The 20131-nt window shown below is 44.2% G+C and overlaps 1 protein-coding gene across 7 annotated transcripts in view; it reads left to right on the top strand.

Moving 5' to 3' along the window:
• BABAM2 (BRISC and BRCA1 A complex member 2) overlaps positions 1-20131 on the top strand; it is a 389902-nt gene that overhangs the window by 334089 nt on the left and 35682 nt on the right. For 4 of the 7 annotated variants that reach the window (XM_081796995.1, XM_081796994.1, XM_081796996.1 and 1 more), the window contains one exon: positions 8419-8603. The exons of 1 other annotated variant lie outside the window; for it this stretch is intronic. In XM_081796995.1, coding sequence (XP_081653121.1) covers positions 8419-8603 — 185 coding nt within the window. Of the gene's footprint in view, positions 1-8418; positions 8604-13104; positions 18508-20131 lie in introns of those variants that run through there. 2 more of the 7 variants (XM_081796997.1, XM_031039354.2) reach the window with 2 other exon arrangements.

Genomic DNA, 20131 nt, shown 5'->3' with positions numbered 1-20131 from the left:
GGAGGATGGGTTAGCCTGGTGATGGGTATTAAGGAGGGCACGTTCTGCATGGAGCACTGGGTGTTATACGAAAACAATGGATCGTGGAACACTACATCAAAAACTAATGATGTATTGTATGGTGACTAACATAATAAATTAAAAGAAAACACAAATAACATAATTATGAGACTTTAACATATATTTTCTGAGATGATTTTTTAATTGTCATGTGTATTTGCTTCATTATTCCAGTTCATTTGCTTGCCAAGGTCCAAGAGGACATCTAAGTGATGCGTTACATTGTGATGTGATTATGCGCAGTGCCCCGCATGGGATTAGGCACGCGGCAGGGGCTCCACAGCCTTGTGCTGGGCCTGGGCTGGGGGCAGGGGAGCCTGGCAGTCAGAGGGCATTTGCAGCCTGTGACACACTTTCACTTCCAGGGTCATTTTTCATCATCACTAAACTGGAAGGCGGTGGTTATTCACCCCATTTCACATGAGAGAAAAGAGGCTTAGGTGAGGTAACATCAGCTCTGGGGGGGGAAGGGAGACAAGGGGACCCCCTGTCCTCCAGGGGAGCCAGGGTGTGTGTGGCAGAGCCTGCAGGTGGGTGTGGAAGCGAAGGGGAGCTCCTGTGGGTCATGGCCTGGTGGTGTTGGCCGGGCAGGGGCTAAGGCCGAATGAGTGAAGACCCAGCAGGAGTGAGCAGGCAAGACGGGCTGCGGTGGGTGCCACTGCCGGGCTGGTTGCTCACCAGGGCTAAGAGCAGGGTCCAGGTGACTCCAGCTGGCCTCCTCAGGACAAGGCAAGTGACTGGGAGTCAGGAAGGATTTAGGTGACTCAGCCTCTGCCCTGGGGGTAGCCAGGCAGTGGGCTTGGCAGGCCATTTCCTGGGGAATTTTCAAATGGACCAGTGATTTCATCTTTGTCTTCTAAAGCACCTCCGTTCCCTGGGAGCTGTTGTTTATGGGGCCCTCGGACTGAGGCCCTATGGTCTAATCTCTTAAAGGAGAAGCTGAAAAGCACTGGGAACTTTCTAGGCCTAGAGGTAGCAGTAATTCCATTACTGACCAGCACTGATAAGAAACCCTTCCAGTCTTCTCTGGCTTCAGTCAGAGTTCAAGTCAACAGTGCTTTGACATTTCAGTATTGCTGCCTAATTTATGAAGGCATAAGCTCCATGCAGGTAACCTGCTCCTGCCTCTGGTTGAAGTCATTGTGCTTATTGCCTAACTGGGATGGGCCTGGTGAGGGCTGGCAACACGAGGCCAAGAAAGGCTAGCCCAAGACCAGCAGGCAGGCCTGAGGGTTGGACAGCTACCCAGCAAGTGGGTGGAGACCAAAGCTGAGTTATAGAGCTAGAGAATCCAGGGCGTGGTGATGGAAATCAGCCACTGGGACAGTAAAGATTCATGTTGAATACATATGCATTTATTAGCGTGGCTGGTTCCTTTGTCAAAAACATCATAAATTCACAGTTCAGGATTTTAAAGTAAATAAGATTACTGATATTTCTCTTTCAACAGTCTGTAAGCACCCCCTCACTAAGAGTGCAGTCTTTCAATTCTTCTTAAACCTGAAATATTAGATTGGGTTTTTTTTTTTAATTTTTATTTTTTATTATTATTTGAGAGAGTATAAGCAGGGATGGTGGGAGGGGCAGAGGGAGCGGGCTAGAACTGAGCAGGGCTCGGTCTCATGACCTGAGCCAAAATCAAGAGTTGGACGCTTAACCAACTGAGCCACCCGGGCACCCCTAAAATTTTTGTTTCTATAAGCTGTTGGAAATGGCTTTCAAAGGATTCCTCCCCCGCCCCACCTCAAACCCCTGCCCATGTCAGAGGTTAAGAGCAAACCATATTTTCATTAAAACATTTGATGAAACCCTCCCCCCTTCCCTAAGTCTACCAAATTTTGATCTCAAAAAAATAAAAATAAAAAAAGAGAAAAAATGGGGCTAAAATGACAGGAAGATTTGTCCCTTCCCAAGTAAATATTACACTTTAGCTGGGTAACTTGTGGAAGCTTGTCAGGTCGAAGTGACTCACTTGCATAGATGAAGTTATTTTTAGAGATGTAATTTGTACTGTTTAGAAAAGAATAAAGAGATGGTAAAAGGCTAGATCGCTCATTATAGTTTACAGAGCTCATGAACCCAGCATCCATGCAGAAGATGACTAAGCAACGGGTCGGTTGGTACTTTCTCTCAGAATTTTACAGACGTGAGTCACCCATGTTAGACTGCAGACACAGCATGGAGGTACCTGTGACTCAGCTCCCATTTAGAAAGAGCACTAGAATTCAGTTCTGGTACACTTTTATAGTTAAGTACCGAGGAAATTACATACCACAGCAAAATATGTCTCTGTACCACGCAGCCGTCGGATGTTTTTAGCAAGGATTGATGTATCTTCATCTCTGACCTCTGGAAGAATGTATCTGTGATCCACACTGGCTAATGTGCTGCTTCAGTCTGTTGCCATGCACAGCTGGGTCACCTTCTTGATGTTTGGGTCCCTGACTCTGGCACACAACGGTCCTCAGTAGAAATCTCAGTTTCACCCTTCCTGCACTAGGATGTCCAGCATTCAGGCCCACTTCCTTTAACCGAATGTGTGTGTGTGCGTGCACATGCGTGCACAAACATGCATGCATGTGTGTGCATGAAAATCTTCAGCCTACTGTATTTAAATTCTGTTTTTTATGAACTGACAGAAAGAGCTTTCAGAGGCTTGCTCCCGTACCCATGTCAGGGAATTAGAAGAAATAAAATTACATTTTCTTGAAGTATATTCTTAGTTTTTTAAAAAACATCATACACACATTGATAATAATGATCTCTGTAAGTAGGCAAACTCGTCGAAGCAAATGCGTTCTCTCTGCAGGGCTGCTGTGGGCTCCGTGGGCCAGTGACCTGCAGGTGGCCCCTCACGCCAGTCTCGCCCCTGGTCATTGGCACACACTGATGATGCAGCCTGATTGGAGTTAAGCTCTCTGAACATGACCTGTCCTTTCAGATGTACAGAAAATGCAGTTTGCGGTTCGTAGACATAGCAATAGATTATTCATGACCGACGAAGAATTTTATATTTATTATTTTTATCAAAGAAACATGAACATGGTTACAAAAGCAAATACTCCAGAAAGACGTATAATGAAAAGCAAAAGTACTCTGCCCTGTGCCCGCTCAACAGCGGTCACTCTGACATACTTCCGTCAGCGGGCCTTCAGCTCCATAACTGTTTCATTCCTCACCTGCTGACCTGCTGTGTATGTAGCACCAGGGCATGCAGAGGTTAAAAACTTGGTTCTGTTGTCAAAGAGAAAAAGCCTTGTGTACACTCAAGTCAACTCAGCAAACACTTGAGCATCTACGATGGACCGACTCCTGTGTGAGGCTCCGCAGTCCACAAACAGGTGGGTGTACTGCGGAGTTTGCAGGCAGGTCGGGGAGGCAGGTATGCAAACACATTAATGCAGCTGCTGTGTGGAAACCCTGTGATGCAGATGTAGGATACCCCCCTTCTGTGGGGTTCTATAGAAATGTCCCAGAGCTAGGTCTTGAAGTGCTACTAGAAATTTCTCTGGAGATAACAAGGAAGGAATGTCCTGGACTGAGAGAACAGTGTGCTCCTGGACAGATGGGGTGCATTCAGAATATAGGGAATAATTCATAAAATTGCATTTTTAGGGTGCACGAGTTAAGGCAGTAGCGGGAGATGAGGTGGAAGGAATGTGCCTGGTTATGAAGAGCTTTGTATGTGAGGTGTTCAAAGTATATCCTATTACTGTTGGAGAGCCTTGCGAGGATTTTTAGCATGTGGCATTATCTCAGTGAGGCTATGGGTCTGCTGGCAGAGGGGAGGACGAATTCAAGTGGGAGAAAGCCGGGGGTAGGAAAACCCTTTGGGGTAACTAGTCCAGACAGAGTAACGTGAGGTACTGAGTTAGTGGGAGGCGGGAGGGAGGGAGAGGGAGGGATTGCAGAATCCCGTGTTAATTCCTGGCTAGGCTAGCTGAGTGGAGAGCAGAAACTTAAGAAGAGGACCAGAAAGTGGTGGAAAGACAATGAGTTTTAATATATTGCGTTCGAGGTGTTTATGGGATAAGCAGGTGGAGATACTCAGCAAGTAGCCGAAAATTGGGTCAGAGACAAGGATTGCAGAAGTTATTATTTTGGGACTGGAGCACAAATAGATGAGAAGGTTTGGGATGGGTTGTCCTCATCTGATGAAGCAACACTGGATGATTACAGAGATCAGAATGGAGAGGAGGCTTGAAGCAGGTGTAGAGGTACAGTTAGTATAGAACCAGGAGCCTGCGTAGATGACAGCGGAGGATGGACAGAGCTGATGTGGCCAAATGGTAGGAGCTTTCAATGGGAGGTGAGACTTGAGGGTGTAGGCAGGTCTGGGAAAATGAGTAGCTTCTACTCGGGGTGGTCATGAGAGAAAGCCAGATTTCACTTGAGACAGGAGGTAGCCGGAACATTCTGAGAGGAAGTGAGAAAGCGGACTCCTGGAGCGGTAGCAGAGGTAACCAGGGTGTGGTAGAGTGGGTGTTTGTCCTACGAGGTGACAGAGGGCATTAGGAAGAGTCAGGAGGACAATTTTTTTTTTTAAAGAGTTTATTTATTTATTCATGAGAGACAGAGAGGGAGAGAGAGGCAGAGGGAGAAGCAGGCTCCCAAGGAGCAGAGAGCCCGATGCGGGACTCGATCCCAGGACCCTGGGATCATGACCTGAGCCGAAGGCAGACGCTTAACCATCTGAGCCACCCAGGCGCCCCAATTTTTTTTTTAACAGCAGTAAGCCTCACTGAAAGTGAGGGACTGGTCAGCTAGGGAGGAGGTAGAGGAGAAAAGAGGTACGTAGGGTCTGCACAGGGCCAGCCCCAGCCGCACAGAAAGGTGTGGTGGACAACTTGTCACTGTTCAGACCGACCCTCAGGGAGGGTCCAGTGGCCAGATTGCCCGGTAGGCGGTAGCACAATCGGAAGTGTGTCAGGAGACCTGCCCCGGAGGCTCCCAGTGTGGGCTGCAAACCTGCTTCGGACCTGACTGAAGAGACACAGACATTGAGAGGAAACATTTAGAGACCTGTGTAGCAGTTTGACATTGCTGCCACATCCAAACACGTAATTGTTTTTTCAGTTACTCAGTTTCGTCCGTGACAGGTTGCAAATTAAAACAAAACTAGGTCCTTCACCCCAGCGAATTCAGGAAGCACAGCTCTCCAGCGTTCCTACCTCAGCCTGAGCCCTGGTGCAGAAACCGCCCACTCCTCAGATGAGGCCCAGGGGCCTGTCGCCCTGCTCTGGTCCTGCAGTCCCAGTGACCAGCACAGCCTGTCTAAACATAGTATTTCTTGGCCACAGAGTTTGGCCCCTCATGAGCAAAACATAGACAAGAGTAAAACACTCAGCTGGTGGCCCTCGCTGTCCTGCCCGAGTGGCCCCTCGGAGCCACTGTGGGGTTTGCCCTTGGCTTTCTCTGCCACGGCCAGGTGAATGGGCCGCTTGGGAGACAAAATAGAGTTGTCCCTGGACCTGCAGCTTAGTCAGCCAGAAACCTCAGGACAGTTCAGCAGGGATGCACCTCAGCAAAGCCAAGGCTGTTGATCTCATGATCTACTTTTTATTATCTGCTCAAGAAAAATGGCACATTATGAGAAAAAGAAAGCAAAGCTTAAGTAGTAGGTAGGCAGTCTCTCTTCATCTGAACCCCAGACCAAGTAACGCAGCCTCCTACTCCAGACTTCTCACACTGGACCATGGACATTTGGTTTGCTGACCTTTCCCAGTGATGAACTTTGTAGGGCAGAGTTCATTTCTCCTTCATCTCGAAATCCCTTTCCCTTGGCACAGGAGTCAGTCAGGGCAACTCAGAGTCTTGATAAATCTATGTATAAACTCACAAACTCTTTTCTTATTTGACTGATAATCATGCATTTGGTCCTATTCTCATACCAAGTCATAACTGATTTTTAAATCATTAAAATGCCATAGGTCATACAATGGTAAAAGATGCCTTAACCCTCCCGGGCCAGGACCAGTCCCACGGTCAGGAATGCTCATGGTCACTTTGAGGTTCAGACAAGCAGCTCTCTGTCCTCTTTTTGTACAAGTCTTAAACTGACCTTTTTTTTTTTTAAAGATTTTATTTATTTATTTGAGAGAGAGAGAGCATGAGAGGGGGGAGGGTCAGAGGGAGAAGCAGACTCCGTGCTGAGCAGGGAGCCTGATGCGGGACTCGATCCCGGGACTCCGGGATCATGACCTGAGCTGAAGGCAGTCGCTTAACCAGGTGAGCCACCCAGGCGCCCCAAACTGCCCTGCTTCTTAAGCCAAATACGCACACATATACACACATGTATAAATTTAGATAGAGGGAGTGTGTGTGCACGCGTGCATGCACGCACACGCATGAGATATGGCACCACCTGTTAAAGCATTCCTCTAGACCTCGGATTCCCACACCTCTCCTCCTCTGTTCTCTTTCCACTTATTGGTGCCTGCTCATGCACTCCTTTGCAGATTTCCGTTTAATGTTTCCATGAGCTAAGTTTGAGTGATGACTTAGTAAGTTGAACATTTAAAGAATCAAACCTGTTTTTCCATGAAACCAATTAATGATACACCTCAAGTGAACCATTTGGCTTCTGGAAACAAAGAGTTTTCCATCCCACAGAGTATTGGTAAGGGGTCATGAATAAGATGGGGCAGGTCAATATAGCTGTTTATTGTAAGGGCAGCAGACAGGCTAAATGAGAAGGTTAATTGTCGAGTCCATATCAGGCTCTGCTGAGCTGTGACCAGTTTAAGGTACTTTATATTAAAGCCCTTTCGAACTTCCCTCTCTTTTTTATTCCTATCTGATTCTTTTCTTCTGTCCTTAAGTGTTCTGTGTATATGAACTTCCAACTTTTGTGTTCGAGTCTTCGTCTTGTAACCAGAGCCTGATGGCTGTACCCCACCTTCTTTAGAAGGAAAAGCTAGATAGGCCTCATCTGAGCTGTCCCCACTAGCATTCAAAAATTATGTTTTTATCCAGGAGACCTTGGTTAGTCCATATGGGCTAGAACAGGGGGTACAATTAAGGTAATGAAGCTGGCGTCCCGAGTGCAGGACAGGTAGAAAAGCAATTCCTGGACGCAGAGGAAGCATACTGAGTTACTTCAGGTGTGAACGCTTAGTATTTGCAGCAGACCTAAAATGGTGGACGTGGGAGGCTTACTACAAAGTGTATTCAGCTGTGTAAAGTAGGGTTGCTGTTGTTTAAAATATACATCCCCACTTCTGTTTCTCCACGGTGGGAATAGACATGACTCCCAGCCCCCGCCAGTCCCCTCCTAATAGGACAGTGGCTGTAGGATGTGCTGTCAACAGTGAGCCTGTCCAGAGATGGAAACAAGAAGGAAGGGTGTCAGGTGACAGAATATTGGCAGAACCTGGATGTGAGTGAATGGGGAGCAAGTGGTGGCTTTTATTTCAGACATGCAGTGTGATTCTTCCCCCGTCGATAGCAGAACATTCTAATGGCACCAGAACCACTGGGTTCAGAATCTGAAGACCTGGATTTGAGGTCCAGTGCTGTTCTATAACTGTAATTCTAAACAGACTGCTTTCTGTTTCTGAGTGTCTGTGTTCTGACCTGTAAATGGGGTAATATGCCTAGCTTGAAACGTACGCATGAGATAGTGTATGTGAAAACATATTTAAGCCATAAAACTTAAGTCATGGCATTCAGCAGGCGTCTGGCATTATCAGCCCAAAGTGCAGGCGAGCGAGCAGTCAGGGAAGGAAATAGAGATTTTTGAAGTCCTCAGGTACTAAGCGTTCACACCTGAAGTAACTCAGTATGCTTCCTCTGCGTCCAGGAATTGCTTTTCTACGTGTCCTGCACTCGGGATGCCAGCTTCATTACCTTAATTGTACCCCCTGTTCTAGCCCATATGGACTAACCAAGGTCTCCTGGATAAAGTCAGTATCGATAGATGGGACTTTCTGGGACTTTCTAAAGGAGGAAAGCTGAGGGCCAAGCCTTCAGGGTTAACAAGTCCCTCAGTTGAGCTTTGGGAATGAGGGGCTGTTAAGCAGATGGAGAAAAGACCGCAAATATTTTAAAAGGAAAGGAAGTAGCAGATCAATATAGTGTTATGGAAACCATGGGAGAAGAACAGAAATGAGTAACAGTGTCAAATGCCATTAAAACCCCATAGATATGAACATAAAATGCTTTCCCAGTCAAAGGGAAGAAAACAAGAAAATTGAAACATCAAAAATAAGAAGTCTTAAAAGTCTGAGATCATTGTACCCTTGAGCATAACTTACAAAGTCTGAAAGACAAACGCCTCCTCCTCCTCCAGATCTGTTGTGACTATACACGCCGACCCCTCTTCTCCCTCTCTTGTATGCTTTCTTTGTCAACCGCCAGAGAACTTGCTTGCCCACAGCAACCCCTGGCTGAGATGGCAGATGAGCCAAAATGCCCCTGAGGAGAAACTCCTTCCAGAATGTCAGAAACAAGCAGTAAATATAATTGGTAGCACTTGCAGTGGGAAGAACCTGGACTCCAGACCCAGATGGGCCGGGAGTAGCCCGTCTTCTTCATGGCTACAAGTAAGTTCTCGGGCTTACCCCAGGGACAGGCCTGCTCCCTAGTGACAAGGGGCAAGAGAGGATCTCGTGGCAGAAAGTACCCAGCATGTTGTAGGTATCTGATAAATGTTGATTTCTATCCTGTTTCTTAGCATTAAAAATACATATATTTATTAGAATGAGACACAAAACCAAAAACTACCACAAAAACAAAAAACTGCCTACGCCTAACTGTTGTCTGTGGCAAGAGATGTTTCAGAATTGGGGTAACGAAGACCCCAAAGTCTTACTATAAAAGCAGCTGGGGTAGTTGCAGCCACTCGGCTCCTGCCAGGAGATGCACCAGGTTACAAGTGACATGGCCAGTGTAGCTTGCTGGATGTGGGGTCAGGAGTCCCGGAGTTCTCAGGGCAGCCGCTGAGGCGGCTCACCCCTCCGCACTGCAGGCTACTCAGTTACCAAACACACAGATGATTTCCACGGCCCTTTTCTGTACTGCTGTTTAACGAGTGTGTCTTCTGTTTGACAAGACATGGAGATTTTAAAGTAAATATCTCACCTATTTGCAGCTCAGCTCTACCCTGTGAGCACACCTGTCAAAACACAGCCGAGAGGCAGGGAGTTGGCTAAAGAGGGGTCACAAAGTCTGTGTATTTTACTTGCAGGGAGCCCTCCAGGCCTGGCTCTTACCCCTTCAAAGAACCTGGCGGGCTAGTTCCCAAGCCCCCAGCAGCTTAAGTGCCCATAGACGGCCCGTAGCGTAGAGGTGTGCAGACCAGATAGCCCCAGCTGTGAGGGAGGGTGGAGGGAACCAAGAGACTACAGACGGCAGGCGTCAGACAATTCGTATAAGGACTGGCTTGCTTGTGCCTGATGTCGTGACCATGCGGCCCACTCTGAGAGTCGATATTTATAATTTTCACTTTGAGTCATTTAGAAAGAGATCTGAGAGAAGTAAATGTGAAGTCTACCCTAGAAGGATGTCAATCAAAATCAGTAAAAAGGAGAAAAGTTTTGGAGCTTCCAAGAATAAAGTCTCAATTATTGAATGTGAATTTGCTTTTCTCAGGTCACTCGGATCCAGCCTTTGGATCCGGCCTTTGCCTGAAAATGCTCTTACTCCTTCACATTTGAATGTACAGGCCAAGCTGCTCAGTCAGCTCAAGGGCTTGCCTCCACAGGATCACCTCGGCTTACACAGTTTTTCTCTTTCATTTGGGTTCGTGAGATAGGAGAGTAGGGCCATTGAAAAACATCGTTTCCGACAGCAATTATACCTTCCTCTCAAACGACATTTCTGATGAGAATTGCTGTCAAGGAAGAACATGAATCCATTCCCCTTCCCCTACTGCATCCCCCACCCATTCTCACAGAAGAAATAATGACCAAGGCCCCAAAACGGTAACCACTAAACAAAAACATGGAAATTCATAGACCAAATAGTAATCTTTAAATATATGAAGACTGACTGTATTTCTGGTCTTTTTTTTTTTTTTTTTCAAAGAGCAAAACCGCTTACAAATAAATGTTTAGCAAAAAAAGAAAAAGCCTTGGGTGCCTGGGTGGCTCAGTCGTTAAGCATCTGCCTTCACCTCAGGTCATGATCCTAGGGTCCTGGGATCGAGCCCCGCATCGGGCTCCCTGCTCACCGGGGAGTCTGCTTGTTCCTCTCCCAGTCCCCTTGCTTGTGTTCCCTCTCTCTCTCTCTCTGTCAAATAAATAAATAAAATCTTTAAAAAAAAAAAAAAAGAAAGAAAAAGCCTTTAACTTACAGGAACCACCTATGCGAATGGAGGGAGCAGTGCGGTATCCAAGCACAAAAGGAAACGGTCTGGCCACGTTTTCACCAGGCTTCCTCTGTCTTCAGCTGTTCTCTGGTCCATGGTCAGCTTTTGCTACAAAACCCCATTTGACCTTAGATCCTCCAGATTTTTTTTGTTTGAAGGAAGAAGATTGTAGAATTCAGAGTGAAGAGTTCCAGAGGACTCCTGAATTTGCCTCAAATAGAAATATGGGCAGAACTAAATTGGAAGCTTAATTGAAAGAATTTGGCTACTTTTAATCTATGGGTATTTTTCTTGGCTGGAAGTCAGGTTGGAAAAAGAAATTATATAGACTCAGGTTTGTTTGTTTTAATTGCTTCTAAGAGAAAGTGAGTAATCATAGGTCTCATTTATGGATATCTGCTATGTGCCAAGTATTCTATATATATTCATTATATCATGTAAAGCACTCAACAGCCTTGCAAGGTAGGTATTATCCCATCTTAAAGATAAGAAAACCTAGACTCAGGGAGTTTAGTAAATTGCCTGAGGTCACCCACGTGGTAACTGGGAGAGTAGGAATCAAGCCCAGATCTGTCAAATTCCAAAGATCATATTCTTTCCAGTATACCGTCCTGTTCTTGATTCCTTTTAGGCTCCGGATACTGTACACACACTTTATTTCCAACCCAGAAGTTAGAGATTTGCTCATTTGATGGATGAGGAGAGAGGCTCAGAGGGACCAGTTAATATGCCAAAGTCGTACACCTACTAAGTGAAGCCTAGTTCGCCCCATACAGAGCACATGCCTTCTTCACCTGAACATTCAAGTTCACCTAGATAAGCTATTTCCTGTCCATCTCACCAGATGGAACTGAACCTAAAGCCACCAAAGAATGCAGTGGCTTCTCTTCAGACATTTCTAGGGAAGATACCCCATACCACCTAATCTAGTGAGTCAGACATTTTCCTATAATTTTAACATCTCAGCACACTATAAAGCTGGAATGGAGAATGCTTGGAAAGTGCAATGTACAAATAAAAAATAAGCTAGTGGAGGTTTCTGTAGAGCAGAATGACATGGTGACCTGGGATTCTAACCCCATCTTATGAGGAAACACAGAGTCACTCTTGAGGGGCATTGTTTCTAAGCACTGCCAGATAGTTGACTTAAACTATGTCCCATCCCAATCTTAAATCCAGTCCCAAATCTCAGTCCCTACTGTATGGATTGTCCACATAGGAAGTCAGAATTGTTTGAGAGAAAATGGAGGACTCCTGTAAATGGCCAACAGCCCATTATCATCAGGCTTTTCCTTCAGAGCCTCCCCTGACTATAAGGGACACACAGTAAGTCTTAAGAGATGTTTTATAAGGAGGAATCAATCCCCATACTGAGGAGTGCACAACTGCTCTCTAATAATAAATAAATAATAAATAAAAGTGATTCTTGATTTGTGCATTCTACTCTCCATTCTGGAGGATTTATACTATGTATTTAAATTATAAGAAAACTTCTGACCCTCTGGAGTGAGTGGGATGGGATATTTCCTCTAGGAATTTTCCAGGCTAACACTGCTCATAGAAAAGTGTCCATATTCCTTTGCTTTGTGTTCACAACTCTGCACAGTTTGACATACTCTTCTCTGTTCTGGCTGCCCAATACCGTTCCCTCTGTCTGGAATCCCCTCACTTTCTCCCTCCCCTCCCAGTCAGAATCCTCATGTTGCACCTGCCTGTCAAAATCCCACTTGTCTTTCAAGGCTCTGCCCATCTAATAAGGCTTCTGGAAGCTGTTTTGTTTGTTTGTTTTTAGTATTTTAGAAAGAGGGAGAAGGGGAGAGAGAATCTTAAGCCGGCTCCACCCCCAGTCCAGAGCCCGACGTGGGGCTCTATCTCACAACCCTGAGATCATGACCCGAGCTGAAATCCAGAGTTGGACGCTTAACTGACTTAGCCCCGAGGCTTCTGGAAGGTTTTAGACAGATTCTCTTCCCACCCCATACCCCATGGTGATTACTACCTCAACTATAAGCCTCACCACTGTCTCCCTTCCCGAGGACAGTGAGAGTCAAGTGCATGCTGGCACTGTCCAGAGGAGGACCCAGCTTTGGTCACATGGCCTCCCTAGAGCCAGCTCATAGTCAGTGCTCCAGGAATGCTTATCACATTGGATACTTGTTGCTGTTTTCTCTAGAATATAAAGCTCATAACTAGATCCTTTAATAAAACAAGATTAGTTTCAGACTTTTTTTTTCTTCAAAGGCTATGTTAGTCATCCTTTACTCTGGAGTAGTCACAATTTTTGTAAATTTGTACCTGGCAGGATGTTCCAGTTTTTCAAGACTGGAATTTAAACTGACCAGTGTCAATCCCTCTACTTTAACTATCTTAAATGTGTCCTTTCCTTCTAATCACCTACATTTGGTACATTGTCTATGAATTTTTTTAATTGAAAGCTTACGGAGCTTTAAAGACTTTGCCTAGTTTTTAAGTGCCAACGCCTTTGCATTTGAATATATTTTAACTAATTTAAGGATTCTTTTCATCAGATTCTTCCCTAATTTAGCCAGATTTCTTTTTTAATCCTCCCAGGCCAGGAGTTTATTTATTGTGACTAAGTTCTTTTTTTTTTTTTTGTGACTACGTTCTTTTAAAGATAGAAGTTAAAACGGTATTAAATGCTATTTATGGTGTTCTCTGTCGCTTGATTTCTTTCTGCATCTCATAAAAACATGTTTCCTTTTTTACATGTCTAGTGCAATCAACGTTTCCTCACTTTTATGATCTATGCCAGTCACTGGTTATATATCAGCCAACTACTCTGTGTCCAGCCCAGTGTGACACATGCGGAGGATATAAAATATCAAGTACACTGAATTGTTAGCAGTCCTGCCATGACTGGACTATGTGGCTGTGGAAGATGGAGAAATCACCGAGCAACAGAGCAGGCAAGGAAGGCTTCCTGGAAGAAGGTGGGACCTGGACTATGTCACAGAAGCGAGAGCCGATTGAGAGATTGAACAAGGAGCCAGGCCTGAGGAAATGCTTTTCTGAATTGAATATATATACTGTAAGATATTCCACTGAAGAATATACCACAGTGTATTTATCCAGTCTCATGTAGTTGGACGCTTGAGATGTTTCCAATTTCTGTTATCACAAACAGTGCTATAGCAAACTTTCTCCTATGTGTCTTCTTATGTACATGTGATAGTATTTTAGGAGTGGAATAGCTGAGTTATGAAGTATGTACATCTTCACTTCTCTTGTACAAGAGGTTATAGAAATTTGCAGGCTCATCAGTGAATGAGAATTCCCACTACCTTGACAACACTTGAGCATTGTTGGGTTTTAAAATTGTTGTCAATCTAATGGGTATGAAATGGGATGGCCTTGACGTTTTAATTTGCAGTTCCCTTACATGCTCCTTTCCTTCAGTTCAACAAGCATTTATTAAGAGTCTCTCCTGTGCCATGCACTCTTTCAAAGACTAGAAATACTAAAATAACTCATCGCTGACCCTCACCCTTAGGAGCTCACCGTCTGAGTGATTCCGACCTGGGGAGACATATCAGAATCACTTAAGGTGCATTTTCAAAAATCAGAGGTCTGAGGTAGGGCCCACGCAGCTGCAGTGTTGATCCCATGGTGACACTGATGCTTACTTCCAGCCGAGAACCTCTGATCTCGTGGGAGGAGAAGCCTACTCTGTTCAGTCTGGGCTCGTCTCTGTGGGCAGGGTGAGAGAGCCTCACTCTTCACTGGCCGGCACTATGGCATCCCTTTTATCTTGAGGTTCTTCTTCCAGTTTTATGTGAATGTCTCATTGGGTGTTGGGATGATTCATTTGTACCTATAAAGTACCTCAAAAGCAAATGCTAAACAAAATATAAGCAGAGACCAGATTTCCCGTGACTCCAACTATCTGGGACAACCGTAAACCTGGAAGGAAACAAACAGAAACGAGAGGAGGAGGAGGAGGAGACGCTCACTGAGCAGGGCTGGAGGAAGGCACCCTGGAGCTCACAGCACCTCACCTCCCATCCATGCAGCGCCGGCTCTGCACGGAGTTCTGGTCCTGGGAAGGACTGTCAGCAGCACCCGACTCTTCAGAAGCTGAGACACATGTGGAATGAAGTAGACAGAGAAAAGAGAAGAGGGAAGAAAGAGAGATGACATTGAGAGTTGGCCTTGATGAGAAGTGGTAAAGCAAAAAGGCACTGGCTGGGAAAAGGAAACAAATAAATTAGAGAAAGCTTGTCATCGGGGCAGACAACATGTCACTCCCTGGTAAGCCCTGGGGACCTCAGTGTGCCGCTCTGAGAGCACATCACCTCTTGCCTGTGCACAGTTTAAGAGGTCTGGCCCTTACGTAGGAGGCATTGGGAAAGAGCAAGCTAAGTCTTCCTTGACACTCGAGGCCATCATGTATAATGATTTTTTTCATGTGTTTTCTGTCATCAAGAAAAGGCTAAGCTATTTCCTGTATACTGTATATGCTGAGATGTGAAGGTCTGTCCAAAGTTTAGAAAGTGCCATCAAAATAGCTAAAACTTACGTGCTGTGAGCATTTATGCTATGGTTAGAAATTTCACATACATGGAACAGTGGATAAAGCCAGATTGAAAACCAAACAAACCAACTAAGAAGAAAGGGGGAGAAGGGGAAGGGAATGCATATTTATTTATGACCTGCTCTGCTTTTGTCCAGTCTTGCCAGCAGTGCTGAGAAAAGAATTATCCTCATTTTGCAGATGAGAACATCAGGATTCAGAGAGATGAAATATTTTGCCTATGGCCTCACCACTAATAAATGGTGGGGCTAGGAATTAAACTCATTTTTATCTGACTCCAAAGGCTGTGCTTTTTTCCACCATACCACACTGTCTCCTCCCATATTAGGATGTTTAGAATGTACAGGAGAATTTAGGGATCAGGCTTTAGTTTGGTAATATTACAACCCCACAGATAACCTGTCTTTGTGATCACATCTCACAAAAGATAATGAAAATTTGAAGCCAGCTCAACAAAATCTGGTTAATATTTAGTCTCCCCTGTCACTTAAATGTAGGGCAGGGATGGTAAAAGGAGACACCATTCGATTTTTAATGCCTTGGGTAGGATTACTTCTGAACTGGAAAACTTTCCTTTTATATTTCCTGTAGGCAAGTGCTTTGGATATGTGGTGTTTCACTTTCTAGTGGTTAGAATCCGTGTGTCTCAAAGGTTTAGTGTGCAGTTAGTAAAAGGGTGTCAGTAAGGGGTGGTCAGTTAATAAATGGCAGACTTCATGGGTGGTTTTGTGCTCACTGCAGGGGAAGCCTGGGAGTGAGATGTGAGCAAACTGCTTTTAGGGAGAGTTGACCTCAGATGGAGTCATCGTTAGAGGGGCGTTTACAGCAAGTCAACGTGGGGTTAAAACTGTCTGCTAATGAGGCTTCGAGGAACTGGAGAGACTACAGAGGACTGAAAATGGAAACACCACTGTAACCACCACAAAGTGAAGGCATGAGTATCTTCCCTACTGACCCAAGAACACAGCAATATAGCGTTTGGAAGGTTTGGAGAAATGAAATAATGGCTGACTTGTGAATAAGGATGAAAATATCCGATGATGTGACTCCCAGGGAAGCAATTATGGTTAACCCCTCATTTGTTTGGCATTTTCAAGTATTGAACTGTCTCACAGAACTGCATTTTCCTGACAACTCAGACTTTCCTATTTATGTGCCTTGAATGTTTTCAACCATGCTTGGTGGAAATACTTCTGAAATTGGTTATTCAATTATCCTGCCTTCTTGAACAGAAGCTGCAAGAAATAACATTTCTTTAGATGCCTTTCTTTGACTGCAAGTCTGAGAAGACCTGATTAAAAGAGGTTTAGGTAGTTAGGACTTGCAGTGGTCTCACATAACAAGGAATCCAGAACTGGGCATTCCAGAGCTGATGAATTCAATAGCTCAGTGATGTCAGGCTGACTTTCCTGGTCACAAGGTGGATACACAGCTCCAAGCCTCAAGATCTCACATGACAGGATCTAGGCAAGAATGAAATGGGGGCTTCTCCTTATACATGTTTTTACTCAGAGAGGAAAATATTTCTCAGAAGACCCCTAGCCAACTTCCCCTTGGGTCTCATTGGCAGGACTGAGTCACATTTCCATGCCTTGGTCTCATGGAAGGCTGAAGAGAGTGAATACCCAGCACTTTAGGACTCTGAAGTGGGAGGAAGGCTCTACCCATAAAAAAGAAGGATGGGAGGGCACCTGCGTGGCTCAGTTGGTTAAGTGTCCGACTCTGGATTTTGGCTCAGGTCATGATCTCAGGGTCATGAGATCAAGCCCTGCATTGAGCTCTGCACTGGGTGTGGAGCCTGCTTAAGATTTTCCCTCTCTTCCTCTCCCTCTGTCCCTCCCTCCTCCCTTCCTTCTGTTAAAAAAAAAAAAAAAAAAAAAGAATGGAGAATGGATGGCTCTTGGTAGGGAACCAAGAGTGTCTGCCAGGTTACTGAGATTGGGAGTGAACATTACTTACAGTATGGTAATAGCTTGAGGGATGGTTGGGCTTTTCGTTCTCTGCTGAATGGCCCCAGACTGGGATTATTTTTGATTTCCTAAATCTGCTTTTATTTATTATTCTCTCTCCTTTCTCTGTGCCAGACTGCTAGTTACCATTACTTACTGTTCATGTACCTTGTCCTAATCTTGCCATAATTAGATTTTTTTTTTTTTTCTGGAAAGATCCTATGATCAAACTTGTGAGAACTCTGCCCGAAATGTTCTGAGGGAGTATCTGACAGCTGTCCTGTGTGTCACCTATGTGATGTGGTATTGCTTTTGGCTGTTGGGGGCCATTTTTCCATCGTGAGGTCTTTGGAGAAGTGACAAATTTCTAGAGAGTCTTATGAATTTAGATACAACTCTAATGAAGTCGTCTTACGGTGAAAGGATGAGCATTTGGGGACAGTTAAGCTTGTTTACTAGAGAAAGCAAAACTGCATCTGTCCATCCGAATCCCAGCGTGGTGTAGAGAGAGGCAGCGAAGTTTATTGGTCCATATTCGGCTCCTTCTCAAAGCCGCATGGCTGCCAGTTGCCTGGAGAACAAGCACTAGAGCTCTGGGACTGTGACCCGTGAGACTCCTCCCTGCAGCGACTGTCCAGCACAGGGCAAGCTGGTGCAGAGTTTCATGATCCCTGCCCTCTGCCAGGGCAGCAGGGCCCTGTGAGGGAATGCTGTGAAATGCCCAGGTCATACAGAATCGCAAGTGTTTTGGCAGGGACTTGTTTCAACAAGTTCTTGAAGAAAGTAATACTTTGGCAGTGGTTATTGAAATTATACTGAACAAGTGAGGACCATCCCTTCCGTGGAAGGAGAGCTGACCAAAATCAGTCTCTGTATACAGGAAGAAGGAAATAGGAAGCAGTTGTCAAAATAGTACTGACGATGAGTAACTGAACCAAATGGAATGATTCTCCTCTGGGAATCAAACTGGAGCTGGTAGGTGGGTTGTGTTCGAAGGAATCCAATGGTTAAAATGTTCTGTTTTGATCTAGCTGAAGCTGTGAGCCCAAATGGCTTGGAACCCCGGGAGTACCTTCAGAGCAAGTTAGCTGTTTGAAGGCCTGCAGTCTTACTTTATTTTGTGTCAGAAGCTCATGAGTGAGGGGCACCAGGCTGGTTCGGTCAGCAGAGCATGCGGCTCTTGATCTCAGGGTTGGGTTTGAGCCCCACGTTGGGTGTGGAGATTACTTAAAAATAAAACCTTAAAAAAAAATCACGAGTTAGCTTTATAGGCAAACATTAAGTGGCAGAAACATTTGGGGATAAGGAAAACAAGCTTTGTGTTTTGTTTTTTTTTTAATTCTGACTAATTTGTACCATTCAAATCATTCTTATAAGAAAAATGCAAAGTATTTCTCATAAACATTTTAGTTATTAACTCTTTTATGCAGAACATTTTTTAAAGAATATCCTTTTATTGACTGCTGACTGATACAGATAGGATATCATTTAGTTAAGTTGAATAAGGTATTTATATTTTTTGAATTTTATTTTCTCATATGTAGATTACCGACTTTATTTCTCAAGTACTCTGACCATTCCTGCTTTGCTGATCATCCAGCTACTGTGTTCAAATTTTAATATTGGCTTCAACTATACTTTTTTAGAAAAAGCTCCATGGAGAAATAATCATGCAATCAATGTTTTTCTGGGATCACAGTACATCCCAGCATGTAGCTGACTGGCAGTTTTTTTTCTTTTAATCAGAACAGTTCACTTGCCTGGGTAAATAAATTTACGTTCACATTTTGAATTGTTTCTGATCTTAATTGGGCATTTAGGGGGTCAAAGTGGATGGTTCAGAACTAGGTGGGAAAATCATTTTTCAGCATGTCAAAATACCAGCAACTCATTTTCTACAAAACAAAATAACAGGAACAAAAAATATAATGTATTCCAAAGCCCAGAAAAAGCTGGTAGCTTGACAGTCATGAAGACTGTGGTATTCTCTGTATTACTTTGATCCTGAATGTGACTGTGCTTACTTTAAATTGGCAAATTATTGCCACTGAATTCTATTATTCAAAATGACTGCATTTTTGAAGGGAAGCTTACAGGTTAAATACCTTTCACCAGTGCTGTTGATGACCGCTCTGGGGGTTAACGTGAATCTTGTTTTATATTTGGATATTTAACATGTAATATAAACAATTGAAGTGAAATTAAACTATATGTGAATGGGCATTTTTTCTAAAATTAGAGGAGATGCAGTGAGTAATCAGAAAAGATACAAACTTAATTTTAGAAAGCAATATTTATTCAAAATGACTGAAGATGTTACAAATCATGCTTTGTAATGTAAAGGGACTCAAAAGGGTTTTCTGAATTGGATTATTTCTAATTTGAGTCAGTCTGTTTTTCATACTTCGTATTGTTCCTCCATGTTACTAAATCTCGGCTTTGGCACAAATAGGCATGTGCTGAAACTGCATTGAGGCACGTGGAAAATGTGACTTAATGAGTGGATATTCACGGTCTTCCCGCTTTTTGGGGGTTGTGATTCATATGCAGAAACCCCCTGCAGCACTGAGTCAGAGTCAGATAGACCCAGTGGCCTAAGAGGGCCTGCCACTGGACAGTTTTCCTGTTTCTTGTTTTCTTGGTTTTTTTTGAAGTTTGCTGCGAATCTGACTTTTCCTTCATGAAATCATTCTGGATGCTTAGAGGGCCTAGCCCAAGTCAAATGTCACCCTACACTGGCATGGTGACAAATACACAGCTAGCTAGTGTGTATTTTCATAAATTTGCCTCATGTAGCCAAAAAGATGAATCTTGTACATTCTTCACAGTAGAGATTTTAGCTTCCTAAACTGTAATGATAACACGGTGAATGTGTTGTGAGCAGGAGGCAATGGGGCCCAATAGAAGGAGCTCAGGATTTACACCATGGGTCTAGATTTGAACCCTGCCTCCACCTAGCTAAGGCACGGGCAAGTTAATTAACCTCTTGGAGTCTCAAGTTTGTTCGTCTGTTAAATGCACATGGTAAAAATAATGTCTGCTTCATGGAATTATAAGTCTCAAATTAGATAAAAATATGTAAAAGTACTCTGTGAAGCTAGGAAATTCCATACACATTTTTTTCTCCTTATTATATTTTCCCAAGTTAATGTGCCTGTTCTTTGCCCTGGAAGTGATAACATCCACACAAATATACAATATATGCCTTGAAGAATGTGCTATTGAAACAGTCTGTGTTTATAGGGTCGGTTTGCCTCAAAC

The sequence above is a fragment of the Leptonychotes weddellii genome, chromosome 10 (genome assembly GCF_054177405.1).
Source record: "Leptonychotes weddellii isolate Sample4059 chromosome 10, ASM5417740v2, whole genome shotgun sequence".
Taxonomy (NCBI): Eukaryota; Metazoa; Chordata; class Mammalia; order Carnivora; family Phocidae; genus Leptonychotes; species Leptonychotes weddellii.
The sequence above is the reverse complement of the archived record's forward strand: the minus strand, read 5'-3'. Positions and strand labels throughout refer to the sequence as shown.